The 16,451-nt window shown below is 51.5% G+C and overlaps 1 protein-coding gene across 1 annotated transcript; it reads left to right on the top strand.

Annotated features, from left to right (window-relative positions):
• Positions 1–44: 44 nt before the first annotated feature.
• TCTE1 (t-complex-associated-testis-expressed 1) lies at positions 45–16,358 on the top strand. The gene is made up of 5 exons (XM_007193812.2): positions 45–58; positions 8,565–8,959; positions 9,965–10,533; positions 14,094–14,543; positions 16,149–16,358. Exons 2-5 carry the CDS (start codon positions 8,659–8,661, stop codon positions 16,356–16,358), a joined length of 1,530 nt encoding a protein of 509 aa, XP_007193874.2. The 5' UTR covers positions 45–58; positions 8,565–8,658.
• Positions 16,359–16,451: the final 93 nt, after the last annotated feature.

The following is a 16,451-nucleotide window of genomic DNA, read 5'->3' as shown; positions in this document are numbered from 1 at the left end:
GCCCCCTAGCGACGCAGGGCGTCCCTAACGACCTGAGCCGCGAGGGACCTGCTGGAAGGTGAGCGCCCAGGTCTCGGAAGCGGTGAGGCGACCTCGACCCCGGTCTGCCCTAGCGGGCTGAGCTCTCCCTGCCCCGACTCCCACCCACGGGGCGCGGGAACCCCTCCAGCATCCTCCCACCCGGCCGAAGTCTGCAGGCTGCCTCAGCCTTGGCTCCACATTTCGCGTGGGGAGGAAGGGCCGGTCTGTACCTACGAGAGGCCCCCAACCCCACCCCCATTTGACGTGGGATCCGTGCCTCCTAACCCGCTACAGCCACTGCAAACTGGCCCAGGGTCTGCGAGTCAGGGGAGGGGGTCCGTGAGATGGAGAAAGGGGAAAGTGGAGCAAGAATAGGTCGTGGGGGAAAGCAGTCCCAAGCCCCTGGGCCCCAGTCTTCCCATAAAGGCCGACCGCTATTCCCAGCTCCTGCTGGCTGAAGTCCCTCAAGACAACAGACATAAGTGGGCCTGGCCCAGGGGTGTGATAAGTGTGCAAACTGTTTCACCGGCCAGAGACCAAGGGTGGTGGGCCAGAGCTGTCAGAGAAACTTTTGTGCCCCTCTTCTGTGATTCTGCAAACTGTGAATTCCCAAATGCGAATGTGCCAGTGACTTGGCCTGAGGTAGGGTCTGATACAGTACGCATGAAAGGGATCGGGGGAAATGTAGACAAAAGCCCAGGGCCCTGAGGAGAAGCTGGCTGAGAAGGCAGAGGAAGCACCATCAGAGAAGGTGGGGGGGTGAGGGGGCATCAAAGCCCAGCCAGCCCAGAGTGGGTGTCCAAGGCCACAGAGGTGTTCACGGGCCTAAAGAAGGCCAGGTGCTTCTGCCTCTCAGTTCTGAGGGAGGGAGGTGAGGACCAGGGATGTGGTGAGCAGGAAGGGGAGAGGGCACCCCCTCCCCTAGCATCTTCAACTTTCCCATTTGGGCAGGCAGGAGGAGCCTCTGCACACAGTGGTTGGATTTAACCGGGGACTTGAGAAGGATGGAGAAGGTCTGAGAACTTTCTGAGAAGAGGGAATGTGCTGGAGAGTCGAGCATTGAATCCTAGGTGTGGGAGGAGCATGGAGGGCCCGGTGTGGACCATGGGGCAGGAGAGCACAGCTCTGCAGTATCTCTTGGGTCCTCATGGGGCCTCAAAAGCTTAAGGATACAGGTGATAATCCAGTTTTGCAGAAGGACCCTGTGCCTGGAAGTGACTTAGGGGGTGAGGGAGCCTGGGCTGTTTAGGTCAGCAGCAACGAGGGTAACCCTGGCCTCCACGCTGGAGAGAGTGGAAGGCCCACTGGAAAAGTGCTGTGACGACTGAGTCTAGGGCAATTTAGGAAGCAATCCCAACATCTCATGATTTGTCTCTGCTTTTGTGCAGAGAAGTAAGGGAGAGCTTTGGACAGACATCAGCTCAAAGCTCAGCTTCTCCACTTACTCGCTGTGTGATGCTTAGCAAGTTACTTAAGTTCTCTAAGCCTCTGTTTTCTTTGTTTTCCTGTTTGTGAAATGAGGATAATAGAGTTATCATAATAATAATCCTCAATAATAAAATTGAAGATTTCATAGGCTTACGTAGGTACAACATCTAACATCTTCGTCGTAATATCTAACACAACTACTGAAGCCCGTGAGCCACAACGAATGAAACCTGCACGCCTAGAGCCCATGCTCCGCAACAAGAGAAGCCACCGCAATGAGAAGCCCGCGCATCTCAACAAAGAGTAGCCCCTGCTCGCCACAACTAGGGGAAGCCCGAGCGCAGCAATGAAGACCCAACGCAGCCAAAAATAAATAATGAGGACACTCCTGGCCAAACTGAGGCATCTCATCACTTTTTTAAAAAATTTATTATTTTTTTGGCTGTGTTGGGTTTTTGTTGCGTGCGGGCTATCTTTTTAGCTGCTGTGAGCGGGGGCTACTCTTTGTCGTGGTGCTCGGGCTTCTCATTGCGGTGGCTTCTCTTTGCTGCGGAGCACGGGCTCTAGGTGTGCGGGCTTCAGTAGTTGTGGCTCGCAAGCTCTAGAGTGCAGGCTCAGTAGTTGTGGTGCACGGACTTAGTTGCTCTGCGGCATGTGGGATCTTCCCGGACCAGGGCTTGAACCCATGTCCCCTGCATTGGCAGGTGGATTCTCAACCACTGCACCACCAAGGAAGCCCCTCATCACTTTCTGTTGCCTGTGCTTGGACATGTAGAGAGCAGACCTTAACACCTAACCCTTTGAGTTATGGGTTGAATGTGATTTCAGGACCCTGGACGCTGGTCCTGAGGACACAGGGTTGGGACCAGGGAAGGAGGAGGAGGATTTACCTTTCTTCAGGGATTGTGGCCCTGGGTTGGCAGGGTTGATGTTGGAGACATAGCATGTGAGGCCCCACAGGCCCATGAGACAGGTGTCAGGAGATGAAAGATCACTGGCTTGTCCCCACTTTCCCATCTGAGGGCAGGGTGTGCCCTTAGAGGGGGACACAGATGGTGGCACTCACCTTTCTGGAACGTCAAGAGGATTCCTGCCCCAGAAGACAGAGTCTTGGACACCCTTCCGGTCTTCAAACTCTGGGATTCTCTGACAGCCCCACTGGCTCCCCAGGGAGAGAAGGCTCCAGAAGGGAAGGTACCCACTCTGCCACTTCTGGGGCTGTCCTCTATGGGCCCTTGAGGGCTGTGGGAGGCTGGCTAATGGGTGTCTACCCATCCACAGGCTTCTAGGGAAGATAGTGTCACTAGAACCACCCCCAGCAGCAGACTGGTGATGCCCAGGCCAGACTAAGGCTGCCCTGGGAAGTAGGAGGAGTTACCTCAGTTCTCCTGGCTTCTCATTCTCCTGTGAGCCCTCCCCACTGCCCCCCACTCAGCGGTGCATTCTCCTTGACCCCTTCCCAACTTTGCTTTTTGGACCTGAAACTCATTCACACTGAGGTGTGGACGACTGATAAGAGGGGAGATATATCTATATCCCCTTTCTGACTTAAACTGTCAGATAGGATAATATATTGCATGACCTACATTTTTTTAAAGTTTGCTACATTAATATCAGTATATATTTCATAAGTTACTATGCTTTTGTTTGACCTAAAATGATGAGTTCAGTGAATACCCTGACGGTCCAGTGGTTAGGACTCAGCGCTTTCACTGCCGTGGCCCAGGTTCAATCCCTGGTCGGGGAACTAAGATTACGCAAGCGGCATGGCCCGGCCAAAAAATAAAATAAATAAATAAGTAAGTAAACAGCAGTTCAAGGTTAACATAGGGATATATACACACGCATGTATGGACTGTTAAGATTTCATTTCATTAGGGAGGAAATGCATTTTAATATAACAGGGATGAAAGCCTTATGTTAGGGACCTGAAATTCCCATAGTGGGAATATCCAGCCAACACCCAGCCTGGGGAGACCCTCCCTGACAGATTCCTGGGATGCCTGCTTCCCGGGGAACAAGAACAGGCTTTTTCTTTCCTAGTGGAGGGGGGGGGAAGTGACTGGAAGAGCAGGGCACTGTGGATAGAGGCAGCCAAGCCCCTGACCCTGGCCCCAGCCCTCCTAGATATCCGGGGGCCCATTACTTCCTGGTCTGGTCTTCAGTTTCTTCATCCATAAAATGGGGGTGAGAAGCCTGCCCTGACTCCAGTGTAGAGTGGTTGGTTGTAAGACTCCAATGAGAGAAGCGTTCTGAAAGAAACTTGTAACTGTTAAGTGCTGATACTGTCCTGTGGCTGGAGAGATGGGAGAGGAGGTCGGAGGCTCGGGTGGTCGCGAGAGGAACAGGCCTCCGGAGTTAGACATCAGGCCAGGTGAGTAATAGCCTGGCGGCCCCTGGCCAACCCATTGAACTAGTTCATCTACCGATTTAGGATTTTTCCTGTAATTTCATTCACCAAATGGTGAGCCACCCAAATGGTCAGGACCCTTTGGTCACAAAGGGGCAGAAACCCAACTCTTAGCTTCAGCAAAAGGGACTTGTCAGAAGGCTGTCGAGTTAGGTCTCAGAACTGAAGGAAGCTCTCAGAGGGCCCTCGGGGACGAGGCCTGGGGACCAGAGGTGCCCAGCGTGCTCTGTCCACCTCCCATTCCTACTGGTCTCCACCAGGCAGCACTTCCTCCTGCCTCAGACAGGCCTTTTCCGTGTGAAGGGAAACAGCTTCCAGCAGCAGGGGATCCGTATCCTTCAAGGACATATGTCCTTTTGTCTACCTCCACTTGGACAAATCCCAAGAAGGACTCTGATTGGCTTACATCAGGTGCACCCCTGAACCAATCACTCTGACCATTACAGGGCACTCCTATTGGCCAGAATCTATGATCAGAAGGAGGTGGGGCAGCCCCAAACACCAGCTGCCTCCCCAGCAGACCTGACACTGGGTTAGGGGTTAGAGATGAAAATGAGTAAGAAATTGTCCCCACACCTGGAGGAACCCACAGTCTAGTGTGGGTGTGGGGAGAGGGAGGTCAGTCACCACCGAAGTGACACAGGTACTGGGGTGGGGGGGGGGGTCTGACAAAGGGAAGGTGGGGCGCAAGAGAAGCTAAAAGGCTCCAGAGGGAAAATGGTGCTTGAGCTCAGGCTCACAAGACCAGTGAGGGTCTGTTTCCCAGGCCGAGACCGTGGGAAAGGCATTCCAGGAAGAAGAAGCAGCTTGGGCAAAGGCTGGGTGGCATAGACTAGTCTGCGGTGTTCCAGATGCAGAGAGGAGTTTATTTCAAACAGAGCGTCCGGTCACGGAGGGCCTTCTACACGGAGCTGAGGAAGCTGGCCTGCCACGGCAGCTGTGGGAAGGCTAGATGCTGGATGACACACCCAGTGCTGGGCAGCTGCAGCTACAATCCAGGTGGACAACGAGGCCCTGAGCTAAGGCTGCAGCAGGAAGGGAGCGGAGGGACCCTGGGGCGGGAGAAGCAGAACTGAGGGGAAACAACAGTAACCAGGTGGGGGGCCTGAAGGAGAGAGGTGGTTCCCAGCTTCGGGCTTCAGGCACCTGGAGGGCTCCCGGTACCCCTGGCCGAGATAGGGAGCCCCGAGGAGCGGCAGCTCGCAGGAGGCACTGAGTTCTTTTGGGGGGCAGACTGAATCTGCGGGAGCCGGAAGGCAGGCCGGTGGCCCTGAGTCCGGAGCTCAGAGGAGACGGGAGAGCTGCAGCCCAGCAAGAGGACGAAGTGAGGCCGGGCAGCCGCAGCTAAACCCTGAGGGGCGGGCGGAGTCAGAGGAGCCTGCGTCTGAGGCTTCTGGAGAATGATCCAGAGGCCCCGAGGAGAGTTGAGAGTGGCAGCCGCATAGTGGTTGAGAAGAGTCGGGCATGCGACTTGATATCATCTTTGTAACATTAGTAACTGGGAGGCAAGGAGTTCGTCTTGCTCATTATCCTTTGAAACATATTTTGTTTTATATTTGATTGGTTCTTTTAAGTATTTTTTTAAAGCAACTTTTGGAACTAAAATCCTCCTTAGAAGAATCCCCTGTCTGGTAACAATTTGCTTGCCAAAAATATTTTTGTAATGCCGACTTTTAAAAAAAAAATCAGGAAGTGATGAGTGAAAACTATCAACTCTGACCTTATTATGAGGTTAATGTTGTCAATATTTGCCTTAACAAATGACATCAGACATCATGTATGGAGGTCTCTGTAAACGTTGCAGGACAATAGGGGCTCTTTTTTTCTACCAGTGAAGCATGCTGAGCACATGGAGGGCCGCCCTGTCCCTTCTTTCTGAGGAGGTGGCTCAGGGCCCTGGACCAGCCCTGGGGGGTGTCCTGCAGCATCCTGCCCGGAGAAGGCTGCAGGCTCCAAACAGCGGCCAGAGTGGTTAGGACCAGACCTTAGGAAGGGCTGCCAGGTCCTAATGCCTAAGGCAATAGGCAGTGAGAGCAGGGCCACCCCGTTCCAGAGAGCACCCCACCAGGCCCCAGGTGGGGTCTGCCAACATGTGGCTTCCTGAGAGGAAGAAAGGACCACCAACCAGGATGGTGAGGCCCGGCAGTGCTGTGAGAAATGCCTGGAGAGCCAGCTCCCCCGGCCAAGCTGGGTTCTGCTCCCTTGGGCATGGCCCGCAGGGTGTCCTGGGATGCATCTGGGACCAAGGGGAATACCGGCATGTCTTAGGCCAGAACTGTGGAGGGAGCCCCAGGCGTCCAGGTGCGGAGCTGGCAGGAGCAGGGCTGGCCTGTTGTCCCTTTCCTCCTCCTCTTGACCAGACTGCCAGGCCCCTCATCCTTCTATCCAGACCCGAACACCACCACCACCTTGCCCTTCATGTGTCCCCTGGAGACAGGGAAGAGCCTCACTCAAAGACAGCATCTGAGGTCGGCACTCAAGAAGCAGGTCTCCAGGGCTTTCCCTCCCCAGCCCAAGACCCCTGTCCCTCAGAACGCCTTTATCCTTCACGCACCCCCTCCAGTACTCTTGTCAAATATTATCAGTATGATTCAAATACCTCGGGGGAATCTCCACCACAGCCTGCATAGGAAGATATCACTATCCCCTTTTACAGATAAGGAAACTGGAGCTCAGATAAACTAAGTAACTTGGCCGAGGTCACACAGCAAGTCACTGGCAAAGCCAGAAATGCAAAGTCATCTGGTGCCTCCAAGCAGCACCCCCTCCCAGCCACACCCTCTGAAGGACCATTAGTCAAAAAGCACCAGCTGCTTATTCCACAATTCTGGACCCAATCTGTTTGTCAATTTGCATTTGATTTGCATAAGTGTGCCACAAAAATACATAGATATCTTCCTTACACTGCCCACTCCTGCCTCTCTCTCTCTCCCTCCTCTCTCTCTCTCTCTCTCTCTCTCTCACACACACACACACACACACACACACACACACACAGAGCCAGGATCTTCCTCCTTGAGATGCCTGGAGGACCAGGGAGCACCATCTGGTCCCCTCCATCTGCCAAGGACACCTTTGCTGGTTCAGATTGTTCCTTCTCACCGGCCACTACACAGTGCATCGAGCCAGGGAGCAAACCCAGAGCACGAGCTGTGTGCCGGGCCGAGCAGCCCCTGTTCCGCCTGCAGTCTCGGGGCAGGGACAACTGCAGCAAGGGTGCAGGAATGGACAAATGGAGGGGCGGGGGCAGCCCCGGACACATTCTCTGTCTTCTGACTTCAGCCCCAGATTTAGCTGCCTTGTCGCCTCCCACTCCTTCCCGCTGCCGCCTGGAATGCCCGGAGGCTGGGAGAACTAGGAAGACTGGGATGGGGAGATTGAAGGGAGGGGGCCGAGCTGGAGCCCTCAGAGGGAAGAGGAAAAGGTGCTGGCACCCTGGGCAGGGCATGAGTCCAGTTCCCCTTCTCCTTCCCCTCTCTCCTGTACCACCCAGAACAGTAGCCACTAGCCATCAGATTTTGAAAGCTTGATATAAATATATATATAATATCTCATTAATAATTTTTATATTGATTACATATTTAAATGATAATATTTTGTTCATATTGGGTTAAACATAAAACTAATTTCAGGGCTTCCCTGGTGGTGCAGTGGTTGAGAATCCGCCTGCCAATGCAGGGGACACGGGTTCGAGCCCTGGCCTGGGAGGATCCCACATGCCGCGGAGCAACTAGGCCCGTGAGCCACAATTACTGAGCCTGCGCATCTGGAGCCTGTGCTCCGCAACAAGAGAGGCCACGATAGTGAGAGGCCCGCGCACCGCGATGAAGAGTGGCCCCCGCTTGCCACAACTAGAGAAAGCCCTCGCACAGAAACGAAGACCCAACACAGCCATAAATAAATAAATAAATAAATATTAAAAAAAAAAAAAAAAAAAACTAATTTCACTTGTTTTCTCTTTCCTTTTTTAATGTCTGTACGAGAAAGTTTTAAATAGTATATGTGGCTTGCATTTTGGCATTCATTATATTTCTATTTCTATGTTTCTATTGGCCAGTGCTGTTCTCGACCCCATCCTCCTGGTCAGGCAGTTGCTGTTCTGTAAAATACTTAGTGCAGGGAGCTGTTTTGAACTAAATGGTTCTTTATCATACCTCAGTCTTTTGGCCGAACTTGATAGACGGAGTTTAAAGCCACCTGTGTTATTTATAAGCTTTGTGACATTGGGCAAGTCAGTTAACCTCTCTGTGCTTCAGTTTCGCATCAGAAAAATGAGTCTATCAGTGCCTATTTCAAAAAGGCTTTTGTGAGAATCAAATGAGCTGATATGCATAAAAAACTAAAAAAAGGGTCCAGCATACAGCAATTGCTTGTAATTGCTGTGTAGCTATTACTGTCTAAAATGTGGGGCTGTTGCTTGCTACAGTTTTGTGTGTCACAGTATGCTATGCCTCCTTGGATGCATTATTTTTATTCACTCCTCCCAATCATCTTATTGGTAATGGTTATCCTCATTTCACAGAGGAAGCATCTGAAACTCAGAAAGTTTCAGTAACTGGCCCAAGGCCGCCCAGCTAGTGAGATTTGCACCTGGATTTGCTCTAATCCAGAGATTGACCCTTAAGAACCACCCCTACTACATCTCTTGGTAAAAGCCCACCGAGACCCTCCAAAGTAACAACTCCATCCCTTCCTCTTGCTCCAGGTTCCCACCGGCATCCAGGACCCGCCTGTCTGAGAAACTCCCTGTCACGAGGCCATCCAAGAGGCCACTTGTCCCTGTGTTGTCAGCCCCCAGCATGGAGGAAACCCAGATAACACCCTCACTGTCGGTCCGCAGCTGGTCCTCAATCTCCACCCAGGACCAGTCCTCCATCTCCACCCAGGACCAGTCCTCCACTGCCGGCCAAGCTTCGAGCACAGGCCCACAGCCCTCAAAGCCCTCTGTCATCCCACCCCCAGTGAAGTCCAAGGGCCCGAGTTCCGGGGCTGGGGTACGTCGGATGCGCAGGATCATCGCTGAGGATGCTGAGTGGTCAGTGGCCATTGTGCCCCTCCTCACAGAACTCTGCATTCAGCACATTGTCAAGAACTTCCAGAGTGAGTCTGTCCCTGCCTCGGTCGGGAGAGAAGGCCAGGAGTGGGGCCCAGTGGGCGGGGACTGCCTGGAGGTGAGGCCTCAGAGCTGGGTCCTGGGGCAGCCCCTGCCCTCCCACACAGCATCCTCATGCCCACTCAGCACTTCCCTCCCCCTGCCCCAGAGGCCAGGACAGTTTCTCTGGCCATCCCCACTTCCAGGTCCCACCAGGCTCCCACACACACTGTGCCCTCCATGCCTATGCCTGTTCCTCACCTTTCCCACTCTCTCCAACAAAGCCCAGCCCAAGCCAGATCTACCTCCTCCTCCAGAAAGCCCTCCCTGATTGACCGTCCTCCACTCTCTCAGAGTCTTCCATGGCGTGTATATGTTCTTGGTTTGTTCTGTACTTTAGTCTCTGTAAATGTTCATCCTTTTCAAAGATGAGTTGCCAACCTCTCTTACCAGATGGGGAGCTCTCTGAGGACAGGGCCATCATTTTGTCTACAGCACTTGTCACCACCAGACCTACAATATATTCATTTGACTTGTTTATAGTCTGCCTCTGCTCATAAGACGGAGCAGCTTCCTCTGTTTTGTTCACTCTTGTATCCTCAGCACTTAGAACAGTGTGTGGTGCATAATAGGTGCTCAAAAAAACATTTTGTTTTGAAATGGATGAATCAAATCAAACTGGAAGCCTCTGAAGTCAGGGATTGTCTCCTCTACTAGATTAAGGAATAACTGAGGGCTGGACCTGAGATTCTGCCTCAGACTGGGAGCTCCCTGAGACCAGATGCTAAGACATCTACCTTCAACCAGGAACAACCCAGAGTCAGGGGTGATGTCTCCCTCCTCAGATTGAGCCTCCCTGAGAATGAAGTCTGCCTCCTCTCTCAAACTGGGCTTCCCTAAAGGCAGGGGAGGGTCTTCCCTTTCCTGGGTGCCCCCAGACAGGCTCAGCTCAGGGTATCATGTGCAGTGTCCCCAACACTGTGACTCCTACTTTCCTATTTCTGTTCCCAAAGACAACCCTATCCTGAAGCAGCTGCCCCCAGAGCATCAGAAGAAGGTCCTGAACCACCTGTCCCCCGACCTGCCGCTGGCTGTGACCGCCAACCTGATAGAGGATGAGAGCTACTGGCGCCGCTGCTGCATGCAACGCTGGCCCGTGTGCCACATGGACGAGCACGGCGGCAGCTGGAAGCGCACGTTCTTCGAGCTGCACCTGGAGAACCTGCTGAAGCACTTCATCCCAAGCACCACAGACCCCGAGGTGATCCTCAACCTGCTGCCGCTCTGCAGGAACTACGTGCACACGATCCGGGTGGATCAGTTCCTTCCGCCCGTGCATCTCCCGCCCCCGCTTCGGGGCGGGGATCAGTCCGACTCCGGCAGCGAAGGAGAGATGGAGGAGCCGGCCACGGACCACTACCAACTGGGCGACCTGGTGGCTGGCCTGAGCCACCTGGAGGAGCTGGACCTGGTGTACGGTGTCAAGGACTGTGGCATGAACTTCGAGTGGAACCTCTTCCTCTTCACCTACCGCGACTGCCACTCCCTGGCGGCCGCAGTCAAGGCATGCCACACCCTCAAGGTACCACCTGCCATTCTCAGCATCTCTCTGATTCCCTCTTCCCTTCCCTTCCTCTTGTATCCCCAACTTCTTCTCCTACTTCCTCCTTGCTCATTGACCAAGTGTCCTTTTTCTTTTTTTTTTTTTTTTTTGCCTGCGTTGGGTCTTCGTCGCTGGGCATGGGCTTTCTCTAGTTGCAGTGAGCGGGGGCTACTCTTCGTTGCGGTGCGTGGGCTTCTCACTGCGGTGGCTTTTTTTGTTGCTGAGCACAGGCTCTAGGCACGCAGGCTTCAGTAGTTGCAGCACTCGGGCTCAGTAGTTGCGACACGCGGGCCCTAGTGCTCAGGGTCAGTAGTTATGGCGCACGGGCTTAGTTGCTCCGTGGCATGTGGGGTCTTCCCAGACCAGGACTCAAACCCGTGTCCCCTGCATTGGCAGGCGGATTCTTAACCACTGCGCCACCAGGGAAGTCCCTGACCAAGTGTCCTTTTATGCACTCTGCACCAAGCTGGGTTCTGGGGATGCAGAGATGCACAAGGCACTGCCCTGCCCATTCACCAGCCATTTAGTCATCCAACACATATCTGTACTCCAGGCCCTGTCCTAGGTGCTGAAGATTCAATCATGAGCACAATTATACCATTTGTGCCCTCCAGCTAACAGTCTGGTGGGGATAAAAGGCAGTAATCAGCAATCATATAAATGTAAAATTGCAACTCGAACAGAGTTGCCGGATTTACCAAATAAAAATATAGGACATCCAGTTAAATTTGAATTTCAGATACACAACGAATATTTTTTTAGTTTAAGTATGTCCCAAATATTCTGGTTGGAAGAGGGAGAGCCTGCCAAGAAATCAGAGGTGGGAGAGAAGAAGGACACAGCACTGTGTCACAGAGCCGAGGGAGGGATGCTTTTCAAGAAGAGGGGTGAGCAGGAGGGAAGTGGGATGGAGCTGAGGACCAGATTTAGCAAACTTGGAGGTCACTGGGCAGAAGCTGTGTCAATGGAGTGCCAGGAGCAGGGGCCAGATTGGAGTGGTTTATGGAGAGAGTGGGAAGTGAGGAAACGGAATGACCATGATCAGCTTTTTCAAGAACTTGGCTGTGAATGGGGGAGAAAGGTAGAGCAGTAACAGATGAGGGGGTTAGGTTTTCTTAAGAAGAAATTTGCACGTGTTTAAAACTAATGTATAAAAACGAAAATAAACAAATGGAACCTAATCAAACGTATAAGCTTTGGAACAGCAAAGGAAACCATAAACAAAATGAAAAGACAACCTACAGACTGGGAGAAAATATTTGCAAATGATGCAGCCAACAAGGGCTTGATTTCCAAAATATACAAACAGCTCATACAACTTAATAACCAAAAAACAACCCAATCAAAAAATGGGCAGAAGACCTAAAAAGACATTTCTCCAAAGAAGACATACAGATGGCCAACAGACAAATGAAAATATGCTCAACTTTGCTAATTATTAGAGAAATGAAATCAAAACTACAGTGAGGTGTCACCTCACACCAGTCAGCATGGCCATCATTTAAAAATCTACAAATAATAAATGCTGGAGAGGGTATGAAGAAAAGGGAACCCCCCTACATTCATTGCTGGTGGGAATGTAAGTTGGTACAGCCACGCTGGAGAACAGCATGGAGGTTCCTTTAAAAACTAAAAATACAGTTACCATATGATTCAGCAATCCCACTCTTGGGCATATATCCAGAGAAAACTCTAATTCAAAAAGATATATGCACCCCAGTGTTCACAGTTGCATTATCTACAATAGCCAAGACATGGAAGCAACCTAAATGAATGAATAAAGAAGATGTGGTATATATAAACAATGGAATACTACTTAGCCATAAAAAAGAATAAAATAATGCCATTTGCAGCTACATGGATGGACCTAGAGATTATCATGCTAAGTGAAGTAAGTCAAACAAAGACAAATACCATATGATATCACTTATATGTGGAATCTAAAATATGATACAAGATATTTACAAGACAGGAATAGACTCACAAACATTGAAAACAAACTTATGGTTACCAAAGGAGAAGGGGTGGGGGAGGGATAAATTAGGAGTTTGGGATTAACAGATACACACTATTATATATAAAATAGATAAGGTCCTACTGTATAGCTCAGGGAACTGTATTCAATATCCTGTAACAAACCATAATGGAAAAGAATATGAAAAAGAATTACTTTGCTGTACACCAGAAACTAACACAACACTGTAAATCAACTATACTTCAATAAAATAATGAAAAATTAAAAATAAAAAAAAAAGTAAAAAATGAAACCAATGTAAAGCTCCACCCAATTGCAAGAAAGGAGCTGAGTACAGGAGAGAGGCACAGGTTCACTGACCAAGGAAGGTTCCTGAGAAGACAGGAAGAATGGGGTCTAGGGATGAGGTAGGGCGGTTGGCTCCGGGCAGAGGGGAGAGTGGATGTGGTGGGTTGCAGTGGATTTACGTTTGGGATTAGGAAAAGGAAGGGTTCCTACTCAATGGCTGAGGAGACCCACCTCAGGCTGTAGGGTGAGGGGCTGGAGAAGGTTGAAATCGTTGTTGTTGTAGATTATGAGAAAGTATATTGTCCAGAGAAGCAGAGTTGAGTTGGCACTCAGCACTGAGGGCCTATTGGTGGTTCCAGTGATACCAGCCAGTGCCGTGATGTTACATTTTCCATCATGTCAGTTGCTTGGGCCCAGACATACAGAAAATAGAGAGTGGGGTTGATCCACAGTTGGAGCTTTGCCAGATACAGGCAATAAAAAAGAGGGACAAAAGATTCTGAGCTGGCTAAGAGGGATGTAGAGAGAGGAGAGGACTGAAGGATGGGGAGGCCAGCCACTCAGAGGTCTCAAGGCAGAGGGAGCAGCGGGCCAAGCCAGTGAGAAGGAAAGGGACAGGGGTCCCACCTCCGATATTCATAATGCTAGTCCCACCCCCTTTCTTTTATCTTTTATCTTCATCCCATCCATTTACTGTTTCTCAACATTTCCCACTTTCTCCCTGGTTCTTATCCTGGCACTCTCCTTCAAAGAGTTCCTCTCCTTGCCACGGTGGAGCTTAGCTGGCTGAGGAGGGTGCAGTGAGGGGCTGCCGCATCTAACAGACCTGGATTCAAAACCTGCCTCCGCAGCTTAATCATTGTGTGACTTTGGGCAAATGATGTATCCGCTCAAAGCCTCCATTTTCTACTGTAAAATGGAGAGAACTTGTTCCATCTCACTGGGATGCTGAGGGTTAGAGATATGGCTATGGAATGTTCTGGCAGCATGCCCAGCACATAGTCATTTCTCAATAAGTGGTAGTCTTTTCCCCCTACTAGCTGCCACCAATTCTGCACCACTGTGTCACGCTGGGTAGGCCTGCCCTGCCCAAGAACCAGCCAGGTGGCCAAACCCCTCATCCATTACCGCTCTACCTTTCTCCCCCTTCCCAGCCAAGTTCCTCAAAGAGCAGAACTCCTCCTCCCTGGGGCTCCCTCCTCTACCTGCAGGAGGTAGGTAGGCAGGCAGATTATTCCTGGTTGCTGGGTGCTGTGGCCCCTCTACCTGTCCACAGATATTCAGGCTGACCCGAAGCAAGGTGGACGACGACAAGGCCCGCATCCTAATCTGCAGCCTCCTGGACCACGCGGCCCTAGAGGAGCTGGACCTGTCACACAACCTCATCGGAGACCGGGGCGCGCGCGCCGCCGCCAAGCTGCTGGGCCACAGCCGCCTGCGCGTGCTCAACCTCGCCAACAACCAGGTGCGCGCGCCCGGTGCCCAGTCGCTGGCTCACGCCCTGGCGCACAACAGCGACCTCGTCTCCCTCAACCTGCGCCTCAACTGCATCGAGGATGAGGGCGGCCAGGCGCTCGCCCACGCCCTGCAGACCAACAAGTGCCTCACCACACTGCACCTCGGGGGCAACGAGCTGTCCGAGCCCACGGCCACGCTCCTCTCCCAGGTCCTGTCCATCAACACCACGCTCACTAGCATCAACCTGTCCTGCAACCGCATCGGGCCGGTGAGCCACCGCTTCTGGGACAGGCAGGGCCAAGGGGAGGCCCTGGGGCCTTGGGAGGCGGGAGTGGAATCCAATTGCTGCGCGGTACTTAGGGGATAATTGGGGTACGTAGGGGATATTGTTAGGATCACAGCCTTTACCTGGTTCTCACCCTAGCTCTGCCATTTAGCACTTGGTTAAGTTACTTAAACTTTTGGGGCCTCCATCTCCTCCTCTGTAAAATGGGAATAATAATAGCATCTACTTCTAAGTGTTGTTACTGAGAGGATTAAATGAGTTATGCTTGTAAAGCAGTTACCCATTGCAGGCACTGGCTAGGTCCTCAGTAATTGCTAGCTGTTACTATTACTTGGGGTTCTATAGTATGGATACTGGGTGCCTATGCTAGGCACCCAGTATCCATTCGTTATTCTTTAACCCTCGCAGTTATCTAGTAAAATGTGTATTCTTAACCCCACTTTACAGATGGAAAACTGAACCTCAGAGAGGTTAGTGAGTTGCCCGAGAGCACCCAGTCAGGTTGAAATCCTGGATCCTTTCCAGTAGACAATGTCATTCAAATCTTGACCAAGTCTCAGAGTAAGAGATGCAATTTTCATGAACACCTAGTGAACATATACATCAATATAACATAACTGAAAGTTACTTGTACTGCTTGTGATATATGCTGATGATTTCCTTTATAATGTACACGGCTTCATTAAAAAAAAAATGCTTCTGTGACCCACTGAATTGACTTTGCAACACGCTGTTGGATCACAACCTTAGAACAGCAGCATTCTGCCTCCCAATGTGGCGTTTTTCACATTAGGCCTGGCCCACCCAACCCAGAAGGGGCTGGAGCTGTAGGAACTAGCAAGGACAGCCCTCCATGTACTCCAGTTAGGGCCCTGCACCCTACCAAACCTCCCCAGAGCACAGTCTTGCTCACATAGACACTGTCTCCAGAGGGGGTGCTCTTGGCTACAAGTAACAGAAAGCTTAACCAGGAAATGGCTTAAACAAGAGGAATATTCATTGTGTCCCATAATCAGGAGCCCGGGGGAAGGGGGTTCTGGGGTTGGTGAGGTCCTTGGCTCAGCGCCATCCTCTGCTCTGCCCACCCAGCCACACAGCCACGTCCTCTCTTGTGCGACTCTCATGAGCCCAAGATGGTGGCTGCATTTTCCATTGGGCCACGCTCAGAGGCAGAAAAAGGGAGACCACTACTCTCTTTTGTTCTCTTTTATGAGGAGAAACTTCCCAGAAGTCACTCCCTCCAAACTTCCTCCTCATATCTCACGAGCCAGATTTGTCGCACATGCTCATGGCTGAACCAGAGGAGAGGAATCATCATCACTGACATAGCGCCATGTTTTTCAAACCACTGGGGTTGAAAAATCAATTTAGTGAACTTTGAGCACCATTTTTCTCAGGGAATAGGATGGAACAGGATAGAATAGGATAGAAAATGTCAGTGCCACACAAATAGGTTAAGAATTGTTTTGTGAAACTGTTGTTTCAGTCACATCTATATAAATATGTGTATGTGTGTACACACCCACCTGTGTGTGTGATCCTGGGTAGTGGCGGAAAGTGACGCTTTCCTTTGTATTCCTGACCCAGGATGGCGGGAAGCAGCTTCTAGAAGGCATGTCAGACAACAAGACCCTCCTGGAGTTTGATTTGCGCCTGTCAGATATCGCCCAGGAGAGCGAGTATCTCATCGGCCAGGCCCTCTGTGCCAACCGCGAAGCAGCCCGCCAGCGGGCCCTGAGTCCCAGCCACTTCATGTCACCAGCCACTGCCAAGGGCCCTGAGAACCCTGTGGGATAAGATGGGGACAGGGCTGGGGCAGTGACCAGACCTGGGTCACTGCCCTAGCCCCATCCCTCATTTCATGCCCCTGCCATGCCTGCTGCAGAGTGT

The sequence above is a fragment of the Balaenoptera acutorostrata genome, chromosome 10 (genome assembly GCF_949987535.1).
Source record: "Balaenoptera acutorostrata chromosome 10, mBalAcu1.1, whole genome shotgun sequence".
NCBI lineage: Eukaryota > Metazoa > Chordata > Mammalia > Artiodactyla > Balaenopteridae > Balaenoptera > Balaenoptera acutorostrata.
This window is presented reverse-complemented; position numbering and strand designations above follow the sequence as displayed.